The sequence below is a fragment of the Cetorhinus maximus genome, chromosome 6, assembly GCF_964194155.1.
Source record: "Cetorhinus maximus chromosome 6, sCetMax3.hap1.1, whole genome shotgun sequence".
Lineage (NCBI taxonomy): Eukaryota > Metazoa > Chordata > Chondrichthyes > Lamniformes > Cetorhinidae > Cetorhinus > Cetorhinus maximus.
The window spans coordinates 56,175,174-56,202,905 of record NC_135884.1 but is presented as its reverse complement, the minus strand read 5'-3'; the positions used below and the strand labels follow the sequence as shown (position 1 = coordinate 56,202,905).

The 27,732-nt window shown below is 44.8% G+C and overlaps 2 protein-coding genes across 7 annotated transcripts in view; one reads left to right on the top strand and one right to left on the bottom strand.

Annotated features, from left to right (window-relative positions):
* chl1b (cell adhesion molecule L1-like b) overlaps positions 1 to 27,732 on the top strand; it is a 954,137-nt gene that overhangs the window by 17,097 nt on the left and 909,308 nt on the right. The window lies entirely within an intron of this gene.
* LOC144682280 (uncharacterized) lies at positions 1,373 to 6,462 on the bottom strand. The gene is made up of 4 exons (XM_078544757.1): positions 6,450 to 6,462; positions 2,738 to 3,412; positions 2,154 to 2,602; positions 1,373 to 2,018 (listed from the first exon to the last, which is right to left on the bottom strand). Exons 1-3 carry the CDS (start codon positions 6,460 to 6,462, stop codon positions 2,199 to 2,201), a joined length of 1,092 nt encoding a protein of 363 aa, XP_078400883.1. The 3' UTR covers positions 1,373 to 2,018; positions 2,154 to 2,198.

The window sequence follows — 27,732 nt, the reverse complement described above, 5'->3', positions numbered from 1 at the left end:
AGAACTGGAGAGAGGTGGACCCGGAGACAGACAGCAGCACCTAAAAGAATGGGAGTGAGGGGGACCGGGAGACAGACAGCAGTACCTATAAGAGCGGGAGAGAGGGGGACCCGGAGACAGAAAGCAGCACCTATAAGAACAGGAGAGAGGGGGACCCGGAGACAGACAGCAGCACCTAAAAGAACGGGAGAGAGGGGAACCCAGAGACAGACAGCAGCACCTATAAGAGCGGGAGAGAGGGAGACCCGGAGACAGACATCAGCACCTATAAGAGTGGGAGAGAGGGCGACCCGGAGACAGACAGCAGCACCTATAACAGTGGGAGAGAGGGAGACCCGGAGACACACAGCAGCACCTATAAGAGTGGGAGAGAGGGGGACCCCGAGACAGACAGCAGCACCAAAAAGAGTGGGAGAGATGGGGACCCGGAGACAGACAGCAGCACCTAAAAGAGTGGGAGAGAGGGGGACCCGGAGACAGACAGCAGCACCTAAAAGAGTGGGAGAGAGGGGGACCCGGAGACAGACAGCAGCACCTAAAAGAACTGAAGAGAGGGGGACCCGGAGAGAGACAGCAGCACCTAAAAGAACGGGAGATAGGGAGACCCGGAGACAGATAGCAGCACCTATAAGAACGTGAGAGAATGGGACCCGGAGACAGACAGCAGCACATAAAAGAGTGGGAGAGACGTGGACCCGGAGACAGACAGCAGCACCTATAAGAACGGGAGAGAAGGGGACCCCGAGACAGACAGCAGCACCAAAAAGAGTGGGAGAGAGGGGGACCCGGAGAGAGACAGCAGCACATATAAGAGTGGGAGAGAGGGGGACCCGGAGACAGACAGCAGCACCTATAAGAACTGGAGAGACGGGGACCCAGAGACAGACAGCAGCACCTATAAGAAGAGGAGAGAGGGGGACCCGGAGACAGACAGCGGCACCTAAAAGAACGGGAGAGAGGTGGACCCGGAGACAGACAGCAGCACCTATAAGAGCGGGAGAGAGGGGGACCCGGAGACAGACAGTAGCACCTTTAAGAACAGGAGAGAGGGGGACCCGGAGACAGACAGCAGCACCTAAAAGAACGGGAGAGAGGGGGACCTGGAGACAGACAGCAGCACCTAAAAGAGTGGGAGAGAGGGGGACCGGAGACAGACAGCAGCACCTATAAGAACTGGAGAGAGGGGGACCGGGAGACAGACAGCAGCACCTAAAAGAAAAGGAGATAGGGGGACCCGGAGACAGACAGCAGCACCTAAAAGAACGGGAGAGAAGGGGACCCGGAGACAGACAGCAGAACCTAAAAGAGTGGGAGAGAGGGGGACCCGGAGACAGACAGCAGCACCTATAAGAACGGGAGAGAAGGGGACCCCGAGACAGACAGCAGCACCAAAAAGAGTGGTAGAGAGGGGGACCCGGAGACAGACAGCAGCACCTAAAAGAGTGGGAGAGAGGGGGACCCGGAGACAGACAGCAGCACCTAAAAGAACTGTAGAGAAGGTAACCGGGAGACAGACAGCAGCACCTATAAGAGCGGGAGAGAGGGGGACCCGGAGACAGACAGCAGCACCTATAAGAACGGGAGAGAAGGGGACCCGGAGACAGACAGCAGCACCTAAAAGAACGGGAGATAGGGAGACCCGGAGACAGATAGCAGCACCTATAAGAACGTGAGAGAATGGGACCCGGAGACAGACAGCAGCACATAAAAGAGTGGGAGAGACGTGGACCCGGAGAAAGACAGCAGCACCTATAAGAACGGGAGAGAAGGGGATCCCGAGACAGACAGCAGCACCAAAAAGAGTGGGAGAGAGGGGGACCCGGAGAGAGACAGCAGCACATATAAGAGTGGGAGAGAGGGGGACCCGGAGACAGACAGCAGCACCTATACGAACTGGAGAGACGGGGACCCAGAGACAGACAGCAGCAGTTAAAAGAATGGGAGAGAGGGGGACCCGGAGACAGACAGCAACACCTATAAGAGCGGGAGAGAGGAGGACCGGAGACAGACAGCAGCACCTATAAGAGCGAGAGAGAGGGGGACCCGGAGACAGACAGCAGCACCTATAAGAGCGGGCGAGACGGGGACCTGGAGACAGACAGTAGCACCTTTAAGAACAGGAGAGAGGGGGACCCGGAGACAGACAGCAGCACCTAAAGGAACGGGAGAGAGGGGGACCTGGAGACAGACAGCAGCACCTAAAAGAGTGGGAGAGAGGGGGACCGGAGACAGACAGCAGCACCTATAAGAACTGGAGAGAGGGGGACCGGGAGACAGACAGCAGCACCTAAAAGAACAGGAGATAGGGGGACCCGGAGACAGACAGCAGCAGCTATAAGAACGGGAGAGAAGGGGACCCGGAGACAGACAGCAGCACCTAAAAGAGTGGGAGAGAGGGGGACCCGGAGACAGACAGCAGCACCTATAAGAACGGGAGAGAAGGGGACCCCGAGACAGACAGCAGCACCAAAAAGAGTGGTAGAGAGGGGGACCCGGAGACAGACAGCAGCACCTATAAGAACAGAAGAGAGGGCGACCCGGAGACAGACAGCAGCACCTATAAGAACTGGAGAGACGGGGACCCGGAGACAGACAGCAGCACCTAAAAGAATGGGAGAGAGGGGGATCGGGAGACAGACAGCAGCACCTATAAGAGCGGGAGAGAGGGGGACCCGGAGAGAGAAAGCAGCACCTATAAAAACAGGAGAGAGGTGGACCCGGAGACAGACAGCAGCACCTAAAAGAACGGGAGAGAGGGGAACCCGGAGACAGACAGCAGCACCTATAAGAGCGGGAGAGAGGGGGACCCGGAGACAGACAGCAGCACCTATAAGAACAGGAGAGAGGGGGACCCGGAGACAGACAGCAGCACCTAAAAGAACGGGAGAGAGGTGGTCCCGGAGACAGACAGCAGCACCAATAAGAACAGGAGAGAGGGGGACCCGGAGACAGACAGCAGCACCTAAAAGAATGGGAGAGAGGTGGACCCGGAGACAGACAGCAGCACCTATAAGAGCGGGAGAGAGGGGGACCCGGAGACAGACAGCAGCACCTATAAGAGCGGGAGAGAGGGAGACCCGGAGACAGACATCAGCACCTATAAGAGTGGGAGAGAGGGGGACCCGGAGACAGACAGCAGCACCTATAAGAGCGGGAGAGAGGGGGACCCGGAGACAGACAGCAGCACCTATAACAGTGGGAGAGAGGGAGACCCGGAGACACACAGCAGCACCTATAAGAGTGGGATAGAGGGGGACCCCTAGACAGACAGCAGCACCAAAAAGAGTGGGAGAGATGGGGACCCGGAGACAGACAGCAGCACCTAAAAGAGTGGGAGAGAGGGGGACCCGGAGACAGACAGCAGCACCTATAAGAACTGGAGAGAGGGGGACCCGGAGACAGACAGCAGCACCTATAAGAACAGGAGAGAGGGAGACCCGGAGACAGACAGCAGCACCTAAAAGAACTGGAGAGAAGGGGACTCGTAGACAGACAGCAGCACCTGTAAGAGCGGGAGAGAGGGGGACCCGGAGACAGACTGCAGCACCTTAAGAACTGGAGAGACGGGGACCCGGAGACAGACAGCAGCACCTAAAAGAATGGGTGAGAGGGGGACCCGGAGACAGACAGCAGCACCTATAAGAGCGCGAGAGAGGGGGACCCGGAGACAGACAGCAGCACCTATAAGAACAGGAGAGAGGGGGACCCGGAGACAGACAGCAGCACCTAAAGGAACGGGAGAGAGAGGGACCCGGTACCGACAGCAGCACCTATAAGAGCGGGAGAGAGGGGGACCCGGAGACAGACAGCAGCACCTATAAGAACAGGAGAGAGGGGGACCTGGAGACAGACAGCAGCACCTAAAAGAACGGGAGAGAGGGGGACCCGGAGACAGACAGCAGCACCTATAAGAGCGAGAGAGAGGGGGACCCGGAGACAGACAGCAGCAACTATATGAACAGGAGAGAGGGGGACCCGGAGACAGACAGCAGCACCTAAAAGAACGGGAGAGAGGGGGACCCGGAGACAGACAGCAGCACCTATAAGAACTGGGGAGAGGGGGACCCGGAGACGGACAGCAGCACCTAAAAGAACGGGAGATAGGGAGACCCGGAGACAGACAGCAGCACCTATTAGAACGGGAGAGAAGGGGACCCGGAGACAGACAGCATCACCTAAAACAGTGGGAGAGAGGGGGACCCGGAGACAGACAGCAGCACCTATAAGAGCGGGAGAAAGGGGGACCCGGAGACAGAAAGCAGCACCAAAAAGAGTGGGAGAGATGGGGACCCGGAGACAGACAGCAGCACCTAAAAGAGTGGGAGAGAGGGGGACCCGGAGACAGACAGCAGCACCTATAAGAACGGGAGAGAGGGATACCCGGAGACAGACAACAGCACCTAAAAGAACGGGAGAGAGGGGGACCCGGAGACAGACAGCAGCACCTATAAGAGCGGGAGATAGGGGGACCCGGAGACAGACAGCAGCACCTAAAAGAACGGGAGAGAGGGGGACTCGGGGACAGACAGCAGCACCTATAAGAACGGGAGAGAGGGAGACCCGGAGACAGACAACAGCACCTAAAAGAGTGGGAGAGAGGGGGACCCGGAGACAGACAGCAGCACCTAAAATAACAGGAGAGAGGGGGACCCTGAGACAGACAGCAGCACCTATAAGAGTGGGAGAGAGGGGGACCCGGAGACAGACAGCAGCACCTATAAGAACAGGAGAGAAGGGGACCCGGAGACAGACTGCAACACCTAAAATAAATGGAGAGAGGGGGACCCGGAGACAGACAGCAGCACCTATAAGAACTATCCAATCCGTGGCTCCACAGCGTACTGACTGTTCTGAGAAAGATTAAAGTGTAATGTCACAGGAAAACAGGCAGTTGGTTGGTTGGTCAGTATTCTTCTGATTTAACCTTCAAATCTTGGGTAATTTTAGTAATTGTAAGATTTTATTAGTGGTAATAAGGTTCATTAATAGCTCATTAGATTGGCTAGTAAGTATTTCCTATTTATCTTGGGAATTACAATCAGTGTAATTGGGGCATTTATGTAAATAATAAGAATATAAGCACAGGCAAGACTAGAGATATTAATTGAAATTTAATTAATAAAATAATTAATTAATTGCTGTAAAGATGGCAGGGCAGGTGATGTGAGACGATTGCAGAATGTGGGAGCTCGTGGATACCTGTGTGATTCAAGGCAAACACATTTGCAGTTGGGGGAACTTCAGCTTGGATCATTGAGCTGCAGACACTGCGACACATCAGGGAGGTGGTAAATTACCTGGATTCTTCCTTCCTGAAGGCAGTCACACCTCTTGGGATAGGATCATCTGATTTGGCCCATGGTAAGGGATAGGCGGATGTGACTGCCAGTGAGGTGGTATGGGGATTGAGAAGGTTGAAGCAGAGGAACATCAGCCTTTGTAATTGTCCAACAAGTTTGATGTTCTTGCAGACTGTGTGGACAAAAGTAGGGGTCGCAGAGTGGATGAGCAAGCTGATCGTGGCACTGTGATACAGGAAGCCATTCAAATGGGAGGAGTTCATAGCAATGTAGCGGTGGTAGGGACAGTGTAGTCAGGGGGATAAACACAGTTTTCTGCAGTTGAGAGTGAGAGTCCAGAAGGTTGTGATGCCTGCCCAGTGCGAGGACTTGGGATACATGCTCTGGGTTTGATAGGAATGTGCAGTGGGAGGAGGCAGATCCCGTTGTTGTGATCCACGTAGATACCAATTATATAGGTAGGACTAGGGAAGAGGTTCTGCTTAGAGAGCATGAGCAGCTAGGGGCTAAATTAAAAAGCCGGACCTCGAAAGTAGAATCTATGGATTATTACCTGAGCCAATAGCAAATTGAAGCCGCTGGGGGTTCTCTACAAACGTCTACCGCAAGCACCCTTTCACTGGTCAGAAAATGCATTGGGATTCCTGCAGTTCCGTGCACTATAAGATTGACCTTATTGGCAACATCGTAAACAGGGCCCAAGCCATTTGCTCACAGTGCAAGCTTGATGTTGAAATAGAGCACATCAAAGCTACCCTGCAAGATGATGACTACCCTGATCAGATCATTGTTCGCTGTATATTGCACAAGCTCATGAATGGGTCTAAGACCGCCACTTTTGGTCCTGAAAACCAAGTCTACCTCAGATTATCCTTGAATGGTAAGGTATCTCAAAATTTGAGCAACAGGTAAAGCTTGCCATTTCACGCTGCTACTACATAGTAGCAACATGGGTGTTGTTAGCCATTAACAAGATGCTGCTGTCAAACCAAAAAGACGTTCTGCCTATCACACAAATGAGTAATGTGATTTATGAATTTCGGTGCCGTGTGATGCTAGGCATGTAGGCCATACATCCCAAAGACTGGCAGATCGTATCAAACAGCATGTCCCAGCCACTGTCTGCAACAGGCAGGATACTGAACGTACCCAACCAGCTCATGCTTACAAAACTGAAGACACAGTGTCCAACATTAGATCTGATTCTGCGATTGGACAACATTTGCTAAACAATTCTGGGTGTGCTAAGAATTACGTTGCCAAACAATTCAAGATTCGGTCAGGCTCACATTGTGGACACTTACGTGTGCTAGAAGCTGCATATATGAATACACAGGGCCCTGTTCTTTGCAGACGGAACATGTACACACATTACACCTATTTCAACTGAACAAAATAGGTGACAGCCATTCTCTGGGGCGATGCCTTGACCAATCAGAGCCAACCTGCCCGGTTTGAATTTAAACCAAGCTTGGTAGTTAACGATCAGTCATTAGGAAGAGAGAAAACTAGGAACTACAGACCTGTTAGCCTGACATCAGGCTAGGATCTGTTATAAAGGATGTGATAAGTGGACAAATTAGCAAATAATGTAAGGATTGGGCAGAGTTAGCATGGATTTATGAAAGGGAAATCATGTTTGACAAACCTATTGGAGTTATTAGAGTTTTTTGAGGATATAACTAGATGAATAGATAAGGGAATTGGTGTATTTGTATTTTTAGAAGGCTTTAAATAAGGTCGCACATAAGTGGATAGTAAGCAAAATCAGAGCACATGAGATAGGGGATAATATTCTGGCACAGATTGAGAATTGGTTAACAGACGGAAAACAGAGAGTAGGAATAAATGGGTCATTCTCAGGTTGGCACATGTGACTAGTGAGGCACTGTAAGGATCAGTGCTGGGGCCACAGCTGTTCACAATCCAAATCAACGATTTGGATGTGAGGACCAAATGTAATATTTCCAAGTTTGCTGATGATGCAAAACTGCGTGGGAATATAAATTGTGAGGAGGATGCAAAGGGGCCTTTTAGACATGTTTAGTGAGTGGGCAAGAACATGGCAGATGGAATATAATGTGGAAAAATGTGATGTTATCCACTTTGGTAGGAAAAACAGAAAGGCAGAGTATTTCTTAAATGGTGAGAGATTGGGAAGTGTTGGTGTCCAAAGGGACCTGGGTGTCCTTGTTCATAAATGACTGAAAGCTAACATGTAGGTACAGCAGGCAGTTAGAAAGACAAATGGTATGTTGGCCTTTGTTGCAAGAGGATTTGAATACAGGAGTAAAGAAGACTTAGTGCAATTGTATCGAGCCTTGGTGAGACCGTACCTGGAGTATTGTGTACAGTTTTGGTCTCCTTACCTAACAAAGGATATACTTGCCATAGAGGGAGTACAAGGAAGGTTCACCAGACTGATTCCCAGGATGGTGGGATTGTTCTGTGAAGAGAGATTGAGGAGACTGGGCCTATATTCTCTAGAGTTTAGAAGAATAAGAGGTGATCTCATTGAAGCATTCAAAATTCTTACCGGTTTGACAGGGTAGATGCAGGAAGGATGTTTCCCCTGGCATAGGGGTCTGGAACCAGGGGACACAGTCTCAGTATAAGAGGTAGGCTACTTAGGACTAAGACGAGAAGGAATATCTTCACTCAGAGGGTGGTGAATCTTTGGAATTCACTGCCCCAAAGGGCTATGGAGGCTCAGTCACTGAGTATGTTCAAGACTGAAATCGATAGATTTCCAGATAGCAAAGATATCAAGAGATATGGGGATATTGCAGGAAAATGGCAATGAGGTAGAAGATCAGCCATGATCTAGTTGAATGGTGGAGCAGGCGTGAGGGGCCGAATGGCCTTCTCTTGCTCCTGTTTCCTATGTTTTATATACCATGAAAGATATCTAAACTTTGTACTTTTTCATCAGAAATACTGATAAGCTAGATTCATAAAAAACAGCAAAACTATCTCCATTCTGAAAGGCAGGGGATGTAAGAGAGTACGTTCACCTGACATACATGATAAATAAAATTGCTTGTAGGGAAAGCACAAAATCTGAGGCAGCATACTTTTACTGTGAAAATGTGCCTGCATTGTAACTGGGATTCTTTATTGTTTGAACCTAATGCAGTTTGGTATTGCCTTTTTGTGCTTTAGCTAGCATATTCCATTATTGAATAAGCAGTAACTAAAAGGAAAATAAATGTAGGTGCATTATAACTACTGAATTCAGTTTAAAAATTGGACTGGTTTTATTTTAGCTTCCAAAATATTGCAACTGACATCCATGTTGGCATCTGTATAACATTTGCAAATTTTTGCCTAAGCTGTACAAAATGGCTGGGAGTACTTCAGATGTAGGAATTATTCGATTCTTTTGAAAATCTCAGCTGTAATTACAGTAAAGCTCTGTAGCACTGTTGCAACCTTTACCCAGCTCCAAACACAAAGCTGCTGAATGCTTAAATTTTCAAACTAATCCAAGATATACAATTCTGGGGATACAAGAAGCTTCAAGGTGACATTACTGAAGTGTCACTCACTGATGGTAAAGCTGTTTTTGGTGAAAATCGGTGTGAACACCAACCTAGTTGCTAACGTTTCACAATGATGTAAGGACTCTGTACTGCATTATATTTTTTCATAAGATTGGACATACACAGAAGAATGCATGTTTTTCTTTAAGAGTTTGGAAGCTGTCATCACTTGCTGGGCTACATTTGATGCCCAGAGCTCAATGAACTCAGCTGCAGGCAGATGTTTTGATCTGCAGAATGACCTGGATGCCAAAGCTTTATTCGAGGCTAATCTGATTAAACATGGTCAGAAAGCATTACTTGCCCTTATGAGGTTTGAATGAGGTGTATGTCAAGTTATTCTATTTACCAAGTGCACCTTTGTGATTTTGAATGGGCTTGATTGATGGCTCTTTATTCAGAATGCTGTTGATTCGGGAATACATTTGCTTATCTTGCCTGTCATTTTTAGTTCAATTTCAGTTGAGTCTAAATTGGTTGGGTTCTTTGCAGTGAGCAGAATAGTTATCTCGTGAATTTGCAGATATCTTGGATAACCTAGCTTCTCCATAACTCATGATTATCAAACTTGCTAAGAAATACATTTCGAAGATATTTAAACTCTTGCGGACTTATTCAATCTTAGTTGTTTTCTGGATAATTGTATTATGAGTGTCTTGCTGTGTTTTTTTTGATGCTTCTATATAATTTAACTGTCGGCTTTATTCACTTCTCGCACTTTGTTGTGGGGTCAAACCCCACTGCAGGACTTGAGCACATAATCTAGATTGACACTTAAATGCTTCATTGCAGATGTGCTACGCTGGTGGAGATGCCACCTTTTGATCCGCCTTTCAACCAAGGATCTTCTATTCAACTGGACGTAAAAGAAAATACATGACATTATTCAAAGAAGAGCAGGGAGTTCTGCTGGTGTCCTGGACAATACGTATCTCTCAGCTGACACTTCCAAAATACATTGGATGGAATCATCCCAGATTTTCACCAAGTGCGGTAGCGGGCGGATAAAAGGACGTGTTATCCGCCAGCTGTAACGGCGGGTTTTCACCTTGTATCATTCCAAACCTGCAGCATTAGTTATGTATTCCCAGGAAACATGCCGTTTCCATGGCAGGCAGGCTCTTATTCGCCTGCCATGCCATCACCTCACCGCTTTATCACACCGGGTGCCATTTTTAAAGTCCAGCTGCGTGCACACCTCTCAGTGCTTCCAAACCATGACTATTGCCGAGAAGATGTCCATGAAAGGCAAAAAGGTTGCAGCCCACAGGTTTAATGACACGTCACTGGAAAGCTTTTTGGACGCCATGGAGGCCCGCAGCAGTGTCCCCTAACCCCACTCTGGCCACAGGATGGACAGTGGTGTGACTAACCAGGCTTGGTAGGCAGTGACAGTGGTGATCAGTGCCAATGCTGCACAGAAGAGATTGGCCATCGAATGCAGATAGAGGATGAATGATCTCATCCATGCAGCCAGAGTATGGCAACCATCTTATCACTCTGAACTCACACACTCAAGCCCATCACACATTCACTGGCATCTCACTCACTGCTAGCTCAAGGGACATCACCACCCATTCTCACACACATACCCTCAAATTTCTATCTGGCCTCGTCTCCTCTGGAGACTGCCTCCTCAGCCCTCACCATCTTGAGGCCACTTGCACAGATCAACATCTGCCCCCACACACACACCCTGGCTTACCTTCCTTCCACAGTATAGCCCTGGCCCTGTATCCCCTTCCCTTGCCTGAGGCCACTTCTCCCCTTTCCCCAAGCAAACCCTAGCCCTCCAGTCATTGAAAAGCCACCCTCATATGGCTGATCTGGTAGGTAGAGACCTGCTGTGAGCCCTGCTAAAAGTGATGTGGTGCTGTCTGTGAAGCCTGGCACTGATGACTGCAAGAGCTGACCGAAGCAAAGTAGGCAAACAAAGCTTGAAGTCCCGAGTGAAGTGCAGTCCATCAGGTGCATGTCTTTTATGTGCTGTTAAGAAACACACCAGCATCATTTCCCGTCGATGTGGACGGATGATCCAACTGTGGTGTGAGTGGGCGGGGGGTGGGGGGTGGGAGATTCCGGCAGGCAGGCCTAATAATATGTTGATGTATTACAATGAAGTTCCCAACATCTGATGGCGGAGAATGTGGCCTGCCATTGGCGGGCAGGCTAAGCGGACGATCATGAACTGGTTTCACGCCATCGTGAAACCGATTGCGCCCAATTGTTCGCTCATGCCACGGAACATGCTCGATGCTAGCAGGCACGGAAATTCCTGGCCATTAACTAGTCAGTTATCCTCTGACTGTTTATAGGATTTCGCTGTGCAAAAATTGAATGGCATGTTTGCCTACATAACACTTCAGAAGTAATTAATTTGGCTGAGAAACTCTTCGGGATTGTTTTAATCCCAGCTGATGTTAATACTGGGCAAGTCAGATCCCAGAGTCAAACGTGGCTTGATAGATCCTAACTTTTTGTTTTAGAAACTGTGGAGGAAAGTTACTGAACAAATTCACAGGAGTCTGCTGATGAACTTTAAACACAAAGAAAATATTTATTAAACAAGAAAAAAATGAACCATATTACACCAGACAAAAAAGTTGGAAAGATCTCAATACAAACACAAGAAGATGATTCAATTTCCCATTTTTCTTTAACCAGCAATATCTTTACAGACACATAAACCAGTGAAGAGTTACCGCTAGCTTGACACAAAGGCTCCTTGCTTGGGATTGGCGCATGTGCAAATGATTTTCTTCCGGTGAATTCTTAAGCATTCACTTGATGCTTCTCACCAAACCCATACCGAGGCACCCAAAAATAATTGCACTTTAAACTCACTGTTTCATTAGCAACATTACTAAACTGATCACGTGACTGAGTCCTTTAACTGACAATTCAGTTAACTACTGTCCCACTAACCTTGCACTTTTCTCAGAGAGCTGAAAAACCCCTGTCTTAATTCTCTGACTCACACTGAACTCTCCCCTGTCTTTCTCCTTGTCTTTGTGTCACTTAAGCACTATTGCAAGGCAATAGCCCAGTTTTTTTTCTATTTTGTGTTTTTTCCCCTCAAATCACTAAACTTCTAACTCCTTTTTGAACATATTTCTTTAATTTCAGGGATTGTAAATATATAAACAAATCCAAAGGACTGACCTTTCAGTCACAGGTCCATCCAGACTTCTAGGCACCAAGGCTCATATCAAATCTACTTGAAACTGAAACCCTTTTTACCTACTTAACACACAAATAAATATATTCAACTTAAAAGTTATACATTGTTCTTAACAGGATGCCCTGTACACCCCTCTCTCTTTCTCTCTCTTCTTTTGTATATAGACAAGTTATTTTCCTCTTTCTGTAAGTAAATTGGACTATTAGTTATGCTCTGAATGTAATGGTCTGACTGTGTACCTTTTTTGAAATAGATATTAAAGATGGCAAGCAGCCAGTACAATCCCATGGTGAAAGTCTAATTGCTAGTCCTGTGGCATTGTGTTCCATTCATGCCATTCATAAGTGTCTAAGCTTCAGTTTATAAGAGACGTGGATTTGCTGATGATAAACTGTATTTTTGTTGTGAGCATGGGGAAGAACCGTTGGGAGAGAACCAGAATTTTAATTGCATTCAACATCATTTTATGTAGATGTTCATATACTGAAAGAGCAATTAGCTTCACGGCTAGATTCCAGTGCTGTAGATAAAAGAAACACTAAGTCGTGGACTGGCATTTTCCCCCTTCCGTAACGTTAGCCTGGCACTTTCTTTCCATTAATTTTAATGGGCGGAAAATTGCAGATTGGCATGTGTAGATGCAAAAAATCCCACTCTCATCTCCGTTTTATAGTCTTAAAAAGATAAATGACTGCTCAGTACAGGCTTCAGCTTATGAGTCCTTCACAACAGAAACTGTCAGAGATCTTGCAGATCAGTTTTGTATTTGGCTCTTCATATGAATGGGGATTGTGTCTGAAGAACAACAAGATTATAAATGTAACCATAGGTAAGTGAGGTCATTCAGACTATCTAACTCATCCTTCCGTAGAACACCACATTCGTATATGTTATCTTCCTTTTACCCCCACCTTTCCCAATGACAGCAGCCATCTGCCTCTTGAATAATTAATTTGTGGCAAAACTGCTTCCTATAATAGGTTCTGACATTCTCTTTTACTACAGTAGTTGGTACTTAGTTCCCTTGCCCTTTAGCCAGGGTTTAACTTTAAATAGTGGTCCGGATTAATTTTTTTTAAATAGCACAATTGGAGGGAGGTGGTGGCATAGTGGTATTGTCACTGGACCAATAGTCCAGAGACCCAGATAAATGCCCTGGGGATCCGGGTTGGAATCTCACCACAGCAGGTGGTCAAATTTGAATTCAGTAAAAATCTGGAATTAAAAGTTTAATGATGACCATGAAACCATTGCTGATTGTTGTAAAAACCCATCTGGTTCACTAACGTCCTTTAGGGAAGGAAATCTGCTGGCCTGGCCTACATGTGACTCCAGACTCACAGCAATGTGGTTGACTCTTAAATGCCCAGAACCTACACCACATGGACTGCAGCGGTTCAAGAAGGTGGCTCACCACCACCTTCTCAAGGGGAATTAGGGATGGGTAAAATGCTGGCCTGGCCAGCGATGCTGGCATCACATGAATGCATAAAAATATTATGATGTTACCTAACTCTCCTATTACCCTTCTATCAAAATTGAAGAAAAATTAAAGAATACTTGGCTTTTGACTCAGTCCACCAGTGGGGAAGATATTTTACCGGAAAAAAAAAACTGATGGGACAGTGGTGGTGGGGTTTAAGAGGTTGGTGGTAATGTTTGAGAAATCTATTTCCTGCCTCCAACCTGCATATTCCTGACTTCAACTGAGGCTGAAAAGTGGGTGGGCAATCAACCTGCTCGAGGAGGTGGGTTGGAACTTGAAATATGGTGAGGTTACGAGCATCCTTTTGGGTTTTTGACTTGACTCTTGTTTGCCTGAAACCTGGCAGCTTCATTGAGGTGAGGTTGGAGGCGAAGTGGTATTACCACTGGACTAGTATTCCAGAGACGCAGGGTAATGCTCTGGGGACCTGGGTTTGAATCCTGCAATGGCAGACAGTGAAATTTGAATTCAAACTAAAATTTGAACTGAAAAACCACAAAACCATTGTCGATTATTGTAAAAACCCATCTGTTTCACTAATGCCCTTTAGGGAAGGAAATCTGCTATCCCTACCTGGTCTGGCCTACATGTGACTACAGACCCACAGCAATGTGGTTGACTCATAACTGCCCACTAAGGCAATTAGGGATGGGAAATAAATGCTGGCCTAGCCAGTGATGCCCACGGCCCATAAAATGAATGAAAAAAAAATCGTAATGTCAGCACCTTCACACCTACCTCCTGGATCCAGGTGTCTGCCTGAGGAGCCTCTGCGATTTGGCACCACCACACCCATCAAATAACCTTTTACCTGATGCCTCAGATTCCATCACAAGGCCTCTGATCCTCTGTCATCCACCTCTGAACACAGATAATTTTTCCTGTTTCCCCCCACCAACCTTCTTGGGGCCTCATATTTTCAGTCCCCAATCTGCACTCTCCACACCTCAAGGCTTCCAGTCTCCCCCACCTCCTCCTTTGTGATCAACACACTATCCAAATGCTTCCCCCCACTGCCCCCCCCCCCCCACCAGCCCACCTTGATCAGGCCTGATCATCTTTTTTCAACCATTTCCTTATCAGCTGCCACATTTCTGAAAAATATTCATTGCCTTTTAAGAAGGACTTCATCAGCTTTCAAGGAGCTAAGGCCCAGAAAATCATTGGGATTTCTTTTGGCATGTCACTCCCTCAATCAAATCGAAGAAGTTGTCAACCAGGTTTACCCCAGTTTGAAACTATTGTGGTTTTCCAATTACCAGCCAATTTTTATCTGAGATTTCAGAATTGTGCTGGCAATTTAATGTCAGAACTATTTCAACATCTTTGTTCCTGGTGGATTAAAATGTTCTTTTTAAACAGATTAAACAATCATGCTGCTGGCATTACTTTCTGCATATTGTAGTTGTGAAATCCTTGTGCACACAACTTCATGAGATTACATCCTTCATTTTTTGGCAGAAATATTAACTGTGTTTCTTGCATCTATGAAAATTTTGGCATTCAGAAACCAGCTGAACAACATTTAGAATTTCTGTAAGAGAACAAAAGCTATCCACCAAGAAGGGTATTTTGTTGCCTTTTGAAATAAAAGAAAACTTAATAGAAGATTAGAAAATTGGATTGTAGTATTTCCTTATGTTATGCTTTTCTACAGAATCAGCAGACACAATTTCAAAACAAAAACAGAATTACCTGGAAAAACTCAGCAAGTCTGGCAGCATCGGCGAAGAAGAAATCAGTTAACGTTTCGAGCCTTCATGGCCCTTCGGCAGAACTGGAGCATAGTTAGAAGAAGGGAGAAATATAAATTGGTTTAAGGTGGGTGGGGGGGAGGGGGGAGAGACACATTGAGGGTGTGGTGTGGTGATTGTGGAGATGAGCAGATAATCAAAAGATGTCACAGACAAAAGGGTCAAAGAGGTGTTGAAGGTGGTGGTATTTGTCTGAGAAAAGTGCTAATTAAGAATGGAAGACAGGATATTCAAAGTACAGCTCTAGTGGGGGTGGGGTGGAAAGACTAAAGGTTTTATTTTTAGATTTAAAAATAATGGAAATAGGTGGGGAAAGAAGAATCTATATAAATTATTGAAAAAAAAAGCGGGGTGGGGGGAAAGAAACGGGGTGGGGATGGGGGGAGGGGGAGTTTAAGATCTAAAGTTGTTGAATTCAATATTCAGCCCGGAGGGCTGTAAAGTGCCTAGTCGGAAGATGAGGTGCTGTTCCTCCAGTTTGCGTTGGGCTTCACTGGAACAATGCAGCAAGCCAAGGACAGACATGTTGGCAAGAGAACAGGGTGGAGTGTTAAAATGGCAAGCGACAGGGAGGTTTGGGTCTTTCTTGCGGACAGACCGCAGGTGTTCCGCAAAACGGTCGCCCAGTTTGCGTTTGGTCTCTCCAATGTAGAGGAGACCGCATTGGGAGCAACGAATGCAGTAGACTAAGTTAGGGGAAATGCAAGTGAAATGCTGCTTCACTTGAAAGGAGTGTTTGGGCCCTTGGACGGTGAGGAGAGAGGAAGTGAAGGGGCAGGTGTTGCATCTTCTGCGTGGGCATGGGGAGGTGCCATAAGTGGGGGTTGAGGAGTAGGGGGTGATAGAGGAGTGGACCAGGGTGTCACGGAGGGAACGATCCATACGGAATGCCGTCAGGGGGGGTGAAGGGAAGATGTGTTTGGTGGTGGCATCATGCTGGAGTTGGCGGAAATGGCGGAGGATGATCCTTTGAATGCGGAGGCTGGTGGGGTGATAAGTGAGGACAAGGGGGACCCTATCATGTTTCTGGGAAGGAGGAGAAGGCGTGAGGGAGGATGCGCGGGATATGGGCCGGACACGGTTGAGGGCCCTGTCAACGTCCTCCTTCCCAGAAACATGATAGGGTCCCCCTTGTCCTCACTTATCACCCCACCAGCCTCCGCATTCAAAGGATCATCCTCCGCCATTTCCGCCAACTCCAGCATGATGCCACCACCAAACACATCTTCCCTTCACCCCCCCTGACGGCATTCCGTAGGGATCGTTCCCTCCGGGACACCCTGGTCCACTCCTCCATCACCCCCTACTCCTCAACCCCCACTTATGGCATCTCCCCATGCCCACGCAGAAGATGCAACACCTGCCCCTTCACTTCCTCTCTCCTCACCGTCCAAGGGCCCAAACACTCCTTTCAAGTGAAGCAGCATTTCACTTGCATTTCCCCTAACTTAGTCTACTGCATTCGTTGCTCCCAATGCGGTCTCCTCTACATTGGAGAGACCAAACGCAAACTGGGCGACCGTTTTGCGGAACACCTGCGGTCTGTCTGCAAGAAAGACCCAAACCTCCCTGTCGCTTGCCATTTTAACACTCCACCCTGTTCTCTTGCCAACATGTCTGTCCTTGGCTTGCTGCATTGTTCCAGTGAAGCCCAACGCAAACTGGAGGAACAGCACCTCATCTTCCGACTAGGCACTTTATAGCCCTCCGGGCTGAATATTGAATTCAACAACTTTAGATCTTAAACTCCCCCTCCCCCCATCCCCACCCCGTTTCTTTCCCCCCACCCCCCCGCTTTTTTTTTCCAATAATTTATATAGATTCTTCTTTCCCCACCTATTTCCATTATTTTTAAATCTAAAACTAAAACCTTTAGTCTTTCCACCCCACCCCCACTAGAGCTGTACTTTGAATATCCTGTCTTCCATTCTTAATTAGCACTTTTCTCAGACAAATACCACCACCTTCAACACCTCTTTGACCCTTTTGTCTGTGACATCTTTTGATTATCTGCTCATCTCCACAATAACCACACCACACCCTCAATGTGTCTCTCCCCCTCCCCCCCCCCACCCACCTTAAACCAATTTATATTTCTCCCTTCTTCTAACTATGCTCCAGTTCTGCCGAAGGGCCATGAAGGCTCGAAACGTTAACTGATTTCTTCTCCGCCGATGCTGCCAGACTTGCTGAGTTTTTCCAGGTAATTCTGTTTTTGTTTTGGATTTCCAGCATCCGCAGTAGCTTTTAGACACAATTTCAGCCCACTTTACCTAGTTCTTGGTTTACATTTGTTTGGAGAAATGCCTTTGTGCATGGTGACTTGCCCGAGTCATGTGACCTCTGATGTCATTATTTTGTGAGTAAAGCATTGAGGTGGAAGCCATTTTACCACCCCATGGAAAATGGTGTCAGGAATGTGCAGCTGAAATTGAGAGGATTTTGATATCTGGAAGAGAGCCAGCTGCTGCAAGAAACAACAAAGAATAATTAAAATTTCAGTCAGCAACTTTGTACAGTACATTGACTGCTGGGTGAGTCAGAATAGCTTTGAATATTCCAGTACCCACTCCTATGGAGACGAAGGCAGAGTTGAGAATGAATTGAAACTTCTTCCAGTCGCAATGGCAGAACTATGAAATTGTCAGAGTTAAACAAGAAATCTGAACAAATAAGAGTCTCAATTCTGTTCTCAGTGTTGGGGAAAGAGTGCTACAAACTGTATTGCACCCTGGACCTCACTGAGGAGCAGAAAAGTCAGTCTCGTGAAATTTTGGAGACATTGAAGACTCACTTAGAAACCTGTACTAATGTTGTTTATGAACGCAACATATTCAACACCAGAGCTCAGGAGGGGAGAAGATTGACCAGTATGTGACTGCACTGAGAGATCTATCTGAATCTGGTGAGTTTGAACAACTGAAGCATGATGTGAGCAGAGATAGGATTATCTTAGAAGTAAGAGATCCCACCATGAGGGAATGTCTGCTGAGAGAAGAAAAACTGATGCTCAATAAAGCTATTGACATGTGTAGAAGCTCTGAAGTGATTAATCATCAGCTGAAGAGTATTGATGGGAGAACTGACAAGGCTTTGCACTATGCGAAGAGGCAATTCCGGCCTTCCAAGCACAAGTCAATGAAGAACTATTTACAGAAGAGCCAGCAGAAAGATCAAAGCCATAATACTGAAAATAAATATTACGGAGGACACTGCACAGTAGAAAAGGAAGCATGCTCAGCATAGGGAAAGCAGTGCTTTAACTGCAAGGAGCTGAATTACTTTGCACGCAAGTGTTTTGCTGGAAAAAAAAAGCAAGCCAATAAAGATGGTTGCTGGAGAGATGTCAGACAATGGTTCTGGCAATTCACTTGACATTCCAGAGCAGATTGGCACTGTAAAGCGTTGTAGGATGTGCCTGCATGCTTTGTAATGTAGAGGTGCCCGGTAGAGCAAGGGCTAATGTGGGGTTGGGGATTAGCACCACCCGTGGTATGATGTATCGAGTCACATGGTAATAGACTCAGAAAGAACACCCTAGAGAGAACACGCTGGAACCAGCCTGCATGGAGGTAATAGCACCATGCACCAGTAACCTGGGATCTGTAAATAGTTAAAGACAAGAAAGGGTTCATGTTTAAATATACAAGTCTCAAGACCTCATCTTTGAGACACCACTGTGCACCATATTACAGCATGGTTGGCAGTGTTGGGAGCTCCTAAAAGATATCACATCAGCAGTGATATGAAAGGTGTCAGAATTTTAAACAATGCACCCAGAACAGTATCCCAAGGTATGAAACACTAAAAACAGCTGAAGCTGAACTAGACAGATATGCACCTAAGAAGGAAACTTGAAGAAAAAATTGTAGAAGCTTTGCTTCAGAATTAGAAGTTGAGGAATCCAACAGAGTGAGTGGAAATTTATTGCAAGATCCCTGAGCAAAAAGGAAAAAGTAACCGGTTAAATCACAAGATGGGTGAGCAGCAATACAAAACTTGCAAGACCCCGTGTGACACTGAGTCTGAACATGTAGTTAGATAACAAGATGGTGTGCAAAACTACAAAAATTGCAAGACCCTGAGTAACACAGAGTCAAAGAACCTGGACAGTTTATGAGATGGTGAGCAAAGTTATAAAAAAGAAGCTGTACCTACAATATGGGCCCATTGGTGGCCATGCTGCACTGAAGTTAAAAAACAAAAGAAGTTAAATAAAATTCGGTTGGCAGAGTCAAAAGTTGAAGAAGGAAAACTGCAGAGTAAAGAGGAAGCTGCTGAGGAGAAAAAAAAGGTTACTTGAAAAAATAAACAAAGGGCAGGCTATGCAGAGGCGAAAAGTGCTATCGCTTTAAGTTTAAATAAAACAGGCCCCGATCGGACCATGAATCCACCAAAACTCCAAAGAAGAGGGCCTACAGGGAAAAAAAAGAGAATCACAGAGAACAGCAATACTCCTACCTTGAAAGTTTAGAAGTTCAAAAACAAAAGTAGGCACGATTGTCGGCGAGCCTGCCAAAATCTGAAAAAAACAGGGGAAAAATTACAGGCAGCTGCAGACAGCCTGAAGTAAAGAAAAAAATGATTTCTCCACTCCGTCTTAGAGGGGAAATGACATTTAAAGCGGTGACTACAAGAAAACAAAATCAGCCATGGACAGTAAATTATAAAAGACTCCAGAGGGAGGGCAACCCCAATAAAGTTCTGAGGGCAACAAGAGATCTAGAGGAAAGGCAATCTGCAATAAAGTTCTGAGGGCAACAAGAGACTCCAGAGGGAGGTAGCAGTGCAGAATGAGCAGTTGTCTATGAAGGAAGGAAAGCTATCTAAGGTAACTCAAAAGAAGCAAAACATGCAAAAGGAAAATGAAGCTGTTCTACAGAAAAATGTTTGCATCAGAGCTGAACTGGAAGATTTGAAGCGCAAGATTCAAGCTGAGTATATACTTTTTGAAAACACACGATAAACTGAAGTTTTCAATGAACCAAGCTCTTCGAGATCTGAATATGCAAATTTCAGAGACAACATAAAGGTATAAGGAGGTAATAACTAGCCTCAATTCCGCAGTTGGCAAATTGAGGTAGGGGTTGGGAAGGCTCAACCAGATGGACAGCCAGGCAAAACAGGGAGCAGAACAGGCATGCAAAGTGGCTGGGACCCTGAAAGACTCTTTGAAGAATCATTATGTAGCCATGGAAAAACTTGAGGCACTGAAAAGGATGCTCAATATTACTTCAGAAAAAGCTGTGAACTATCAGTAGCAACAAAACAATGCACTGAAGCCCAGAGAGAGTTGATACAGTCAATAAGAAAATAAACAGTTGAAAGAACAACTGATTGTCCTTTGAGATCAAATGCAAAAGGAATTCATAAACATTCAGCAACACAAATAAATGAAAGCTATCTTCAGCAGCAGAATGGAGGCATAGCAGAAGAAACTTGGAGACTATGCAGAATTACAGGAAAGCTCAAGATGAAGAAAGTGAGCTTCACAAAGAAAAGAAAAACCTGTTGAAAGACTTTCACATGTTACAAGAATCCCTTAGGTCAAAGTTTGTTCCTCTGAAAAATTACAAAGGGAAGGAAAATGAATTGGAAGTCACTCTGAACAAACTGAAGAACCAGTTGGCAGAGAAGACTCAGCAATATTCTATATCCCAGGATGAAGCTGGAAGCTACAAGAAACAGACTGAAGAGTTGAAGAAACAGTTGAATGACAAAGAGGAGAAAATGAAAGGAAAAGCCATAGAACTTTCCAAACTGTGAGAAGATGACGAAGCCAGGAATTGCACAATTACTGAACTGAAACAGGTTAAAATTTTACCAGAGACAGACCTGGCCAACAGTGAAACCAAAATGTAGGACAAGGACAAAGTTGTGTGGCAGACAGAGACAGAAAAGACAGAAATAATATTGGAAAATATAAATCCAACACAAGTGAAAGGAACTAGAAGAACAAAGAGCACTGGATGTCTCAGGCGTACTGAGAATCATTGAGCTGAATGAAAAGATTCATAAGCTTTAAAAGTGGTTGAAAATAAAACTGCAAACATGTGTTTGGCTGAGGTTGTGAAACAAGTGGAAATTAAGGTTCCATTTGCACAACACACGCGTCCAGCAAGAACATGGCAGACACCACAGAAAACAAAAACTCGAGCCCATTCTAGGAATGAACGGAATGCACATTCCCTTCGGAAGGAATGGAACAAACCCACAGTGTCCAAAAAAGCAGCTGAGTTATTAATAAAGAGAAACGCAATTCAAAGGAGCGCAAAAAGTGAATTAAATGAAGAGAGCCAAGTAACAGAAACACAGGGTACTACTACCATTCCTCCAAACATAGCAGACCAAGATGTGGAAGAACTGTCAAGCCTCAAGACCATCTGAATTCATAAAGTCAGAGACTTGAGATGGGGGAGCAGGGATAGCAAGTGAAGATTGTATTATGAATAGTTATATTCCTTTGGAAAGAAAATTTTTCTTTGAAGAAAGGGGGATGTTGTACCTGCATGCCATTGTAATGTAAAGGTGTTCGGCAGAGCAAGGGTTAACATGGGACTGGAGAATAGCACCGCCCACAATATCATCTGTAAAGTGAGAGAACAGTCTGGAGATAACACTCTGGAGCCAGCCTGCACAGAGGCAACAGAGCCATGCATAACAGTAACCTGGAATCTGTAAATGGTTAAAGACTAACAATAAATGGTTCATGCTTAAATATATAAAATGTCCAAGATCTCATCGCTAAAACATCTAAAGAACCCATACTACAACATCAAGAGTCAAGATAAAAATGGTTTATTATTATTGGAATGATGACTGCAGAAGGAGAACATCAAGTTAATGTGAAGTGTCAGATAGACACTGGTGCTACGTGCAACATCACGAGCTTTGCAGACTCATGTGAAGTTGCACAAGATGGTGACCTGAAAATGAAGCCATCAAAGGTAAAGTTGAAGCTATATGATGGAACGATGCTCACCCCAAGAGGACAGACTAAGCTGAGAACCCAATGCAATGGAAACAAATAAGATCTACAGTTCCAAATAGTAGACACTAAGCAAAATCCCTCATCCCAGCTGAAACAAGTCAAAAGCTGGGACTCGTAACCCTCCATGTACCAAAAAAGATTTGCAGTGTTTCCAATGGCACCAAGGCATTGGCTGCTGAAAAGATCCTCACAAATTATAAAGGTATTTTCACAGGTCTTTAATGTCTTCCTGGTGAATATCATCTTGAAGCAAATGAGAGTGTGAGACCAACTGAGCATCTTCCAAAGAGAGTTCTAGCTGCCCTCAAGTCCAGCCTGAAAGACAAGATAGAAGATCATGAAAAGATGGGAGTAATCAAGGAAGGAACAACTCCTACAGACTGGCTTAGCAGTATGATATCAGTGGAAAAACAAAATAGAAAGCTGAGAGTGTACCTAAATTCGAAGGACCACAATAAAGCTTTGAAGAGATCTTCCTTTCCTGTGCCAACCATTGAAGAAATTTTGCTGCAACTTGCTAAGGCAAATGTCTTTACCACCTTAGATGAGAATGGTGGACACTGGCACATGAAGTTGGATGAAAGCAGCAGGTTTCTGACTATGTTCTGGATGCTATTTGGAAGGTACAGATGGTTGCGCATGCCATTGGCATTTTAACTGCTCCAGAAGAGTTTCGACACAGCATGAGATAGCCAATGATCTTCCTGGAGTGGAAGCAATCATGGGTGGTCTGCTAGGGCAGCATTTTCCCGTTGGCGAGTGAGGGGTGGGGCCTGCTCGTCAACACGTAAAATGACACGCAGTGGTGTTGGGCAGGTGTCCGAACATCACTGCACGTCATTTAGATTTTCAGTTCGGTGGGCGCGGAGATGAGTTGGCTACACAAGCGCTGAACTGTGAAAGGCCTATTAAGGCCAGTTAAAACCTAATTAACTCAAGTTAATTAGCTGCGCGTCCAACCTTAAGGTTGGCGGGCAGGCAAAGAGCCCAGGCAACCTTCGCATTTTTCATGAAACCTCATCCATGGTTGGGATCAGGTTTCATGAAGTGTTTTAAAATCTAATAAAAATTTATACATTTATCCTTTGACATGTCCCAGCTCATGTGATAGTGTCACATGAGGGGACAGATTTTAAAAGTTTTAAAAACCTTTATTTAAAAGTTCAAGACTGAAACAAGTCACCCTAGGTGCCTCAGGGAGATCTCTGTGCTCTTTCGTGCGCATGTGCTAAAGAGCTCAGGGAACCACTCAGGGAATCCCCCCCCACTCCCGCAAAGGGAGCGCTCTGCGCTTCTGGGCACGCGTCACGACAGACGGGCCTTAATTGGCCCACCCATGTAAAATGACACCGTGGACCCGATCGGGGGCGCCGATTGGGTTTGCGCCCGCCCCCACACAACCCCCTCCCCCTCTCTTCCCCCCCCCACCCCCCCTCCACACAGGGGGAAGTTTCTGGCCCCAGTCTGTGGATATGGAAATACAATGGGAAGGAGCTATTGCAGACCATGATCAGAATCTAGTGAGGCTGCTAGAGAAAGTACACCAGATAAATCTGAAGCTGAACAGGAAAAAACTGCAATTGACGATGACTTCAATGAAGTCGAGTATATAGGTCAAGTATTGACAGTGAAAGGATTTTGCCCTAATCCTGATATGGTGTGAGCTGTAGCAGATCTGCAGCAACCAAAAGATGTGAAGGTGGTTCAGCGATTTGTAGGATTTGTGAACTACCTAGCAAAGCTCTTGCCCAATTTGTCCAAGCTCACTGCAAAGATGTTCAGCGGTATTGGGGCACAGAACAAGAAGCAGCTTTCACTCGCATCAAACAACTAGTGATGACAATGCCTGTGCTGAGGTACAATGATGCCAATGAAGAAGTCATCCTGCAGTGCGATGCCAGATAACCAGAACTAGGAGCAACCGTCATGTAGCAAGGACCACCATTTGCATTTGCATCCAGGGTGTTAACACAAACTTGAGTGATGCTACACGCAGATTGGGACAGATTGCCTGACTGTTGTCTTTGCTTGTAAGAATTTTAATCAGTACCTGTTTCAGAGAGACAAAATTATGGTAGAGCCTGACCACAAGCCACTTCAAATCATCTTTCTCAAACCACTTTTATCTGCTCCAAAGCATCTGCCAAGGATGTTACTTCATTTGCAGATATATCATTTGGAAGTGAAATACAAGCAAGGGAAGTAGATGTATACTGTCGACATGCTGTTGAGAGCCACATTGCCTTTCAAGTAAGTTGATGATGCCAGTATAGTGTGTGAAATTCTCCAGATTCAATGAGAAGCAACGTCACAACATACTCTAGAAATCATCAACCCAGCAGACATTGAATATGATAGACGAGTATCTTGCTCAGATCAAGCAAACTATGCAACCAGACACAACTCTCCAAGTGCTGCAGAAAGTAGTGATGGAAAGATGGCCTGAAACCATCAAGGACACATCTGTTGCTCTAAGAGGGTATTGGGCAGACAGGGATGAAGTGATTGCCCAAGATGACATCTTGTACAATGGAACTAGTGTCATCAGAAAGATTGAACCTGTGATAAATAACCAGAAGTTGGATAGAAAATAATTTTCACAGGTGCAACAACTCCAGTCTTAAAATTTAACTTGTTTCCCAAATACACATGTGTAACAGTTGTATTTTCTGTCCTACTTATTCTTATGATGTGAAGGTGAAAGTGGTTTGTTCAGTATTTGATTTTCTTCCACTAAAGACTGGATTGGAATTAAGAAAATTGATTTTTATTTAGGATCGTAGCAGTAATCAGAGAGAGAGAACTTTATTTAATTGGGTTTGCCTGGATTCTAATCAAGATATAATTGATGACAAGCCTAGGAATTTTAAAAAATATGTCCAACTTCAGTCTCGATTCTTCATTATCACACCTTTCATACTTGTCATTGGAGCAGGTTACCCATTGCTCCACAAAAAGTCTAGGAATTTTCCCCATGACATACTCTGATCTTTTTTCTCCTCACATATACATGAATTGTCGGAACTACAAGTTGCTGGAAATTCAAAGCATCATCTGGAAAACAAGATGTGCTCTAATCCTCAAGTCAATAATTTATGGAATAATGCAACATCTATATCTACTTTTTAAGCTACCATTTAAATTGCAGTAGTTAATTCAAATGGAAGAACTTAGTTACAGGTCGTTGTTGACTCCTTCTCTGAAGCATATGAGAAAATAGGCCTTTTGCTAAACAACTGGGAAGTATAATGGCTGTCTTAATTCACACCAAGTACCGTTCCCCTATCACTCCTCTGCTTGCTGACCTACACTGGCTCTTCGTCAAGCGACGTCTTTAAAATTCTCATCCTTGTTTTCAAATCTCTCCATAGCCTTGCCCCTCCCTATCTCTATAATCTCCCCCAACCCCCAAACCCTCTAAGATAGCTGCATTCCCCGAATTCCGGCCTCCAAAGCATGCCCAATTATAATTGCTGCACCATTGGTAGCCATGCCTGCAGTTGCCTTGGTCCCAAACTCTGGAATTCCTTCCCTACACCTCTTTCCCATTCTACCCCTCTTTTCTCCTTTAAGATACCCCTTAAAACCAAGCTTTTGGTCAACTGATCTAATATCTCCTTTGTGGCTCGATGTCTTACTTTGTTGATGCTCCTGTACAGTGCCTTGGGTCTTTTAATTGTGCCAAAGGCACTATATAAAAATAAGTTGTTGTGTTGAGTGATTGTTATTGCAATACAAATTTTAGTGTTATTGATTTAAATACTTAATTTATTTCCCATGCATGGCTGAATTTTCTGTTGCACCTAAATGAAACCTATCCTTATGAATGTCATCTTTGAGGTATGGATACGTTTCGTAGCTTCTGTTGGAAGGAACTCCGAAACCTAGCAGGTTTTCAGAATTGGATTTTGATTTTGGCCAGGAACTGGGATATTGCATTTCATTCTCTGTAATGTCTTAAGTGTGGAATTTCTATAAGTGTCGCAGTCATTTCCTGCTATACTTTGTTGATAATGCTTTTATTGTAAGAGTAAAATAACTCACTCTGAGCAATGTCACAGAAGATGTGCTAGTAATGTTCTATAATTCAAACGTACTTCCACTGCATTAGTGTTAAGTTGCGTTCCAATGAGTTACGCATTTCAATCAGTGACACTTTAAAAATGACTTTTTCATTATACGTTAATCTTTAGAATGAAGCCAGAATCGATAGAATAAATCCCAAGCCTCTTATTGAATTTAAAATCATTTTAGCAGCATTTCTTTGAGGGAGTAAAAGCTTTGATGGACTTTATACTATAGTAAATATGACCTTGGTATATTGTACAGCTGGGGACAGTTTATACCTAATTAGGCAAAAAATAGGCCTGTATTTGCTTACTTTTAAACTATTTTCTGAAGAGATTATAAATTACTAAAACTCTCATTCCAATTGTGGAAAACTGAACATACATATATGAAATTAATTTTTTTTCAAACTAAGCTTTGTGATTGAAAGAAGCGGTAAGTGTTCTTCATTGCAGCATTATATATCAGATAATTTATTAACTATCTTCAGGATTCATGAATCTTGCATATATTATGTTAAATTCAGAACAAGTAACAGCCTAGTACTATTGAACTAAAGTTGTTTAATTTGAATTATCTGTTAACTAGAAGTATAATCATACAACAAGAGTTTCCTGGGTTCTTCTATCTAAATTACTTAATTTAAACTCCAAATCCAACCTTTATCGGAGCTAAAACAATTTGGCAGTAACAAGAGTAGAGAGTATTTGAAATGGTTCATGGGCATTGTTTGCAAACTCCTAGATGCAATGTACACCTACAAATTAATTTGAAGTACAGAACTGGTGCATACTGAAAATCAAATACATATTACAAAATTAGTTTGTAGAATTTCAAAAATGGATTTAAAAATTGTGTTGGGCCATCCATTTTAAAAAAGATATGCGTAATAGTAGAAATGGCATTATTTTTTCTTCTTGTTGCCAACCACTTATAGCTAATTCCCCATGCTGTGCACATTACTAAAGCTTTTCATTGTGTAACCTGCACATTGTTTGGTGCCACTCTCCTCTTTCATTCAGGACTCATAAGTGCAGAGTAGTATTGGAGAGGACAAACATTTGATAATCATTGACCTTGGATTCTATTGATAATGCTTTCATCAATGAAGAGGTCCACAAAATGATTTTGCCCTTCTTGAGTGGAGGCCAGAGAAAGTAAATGAAAGTTCTTAGACATCCCTCTCCTGTATGTTATGGCCCAGGTTTTACAGCCAGTGATGAAGTGATGGTGCTTGTTGTTGGCCTCAAAGAAAACTTCCCACAAAGATCAAGCAATCTGTGGCATGGATTTTACCATTTCTGATGTCAAAATCCTCCTGGTATCAGCTCAAGGGGTCTCTGGTATCGAGCAATGGTGATATCATCAAACTGATGAAACAGCTAATCACATTGAAAGATTCTCAGGCAG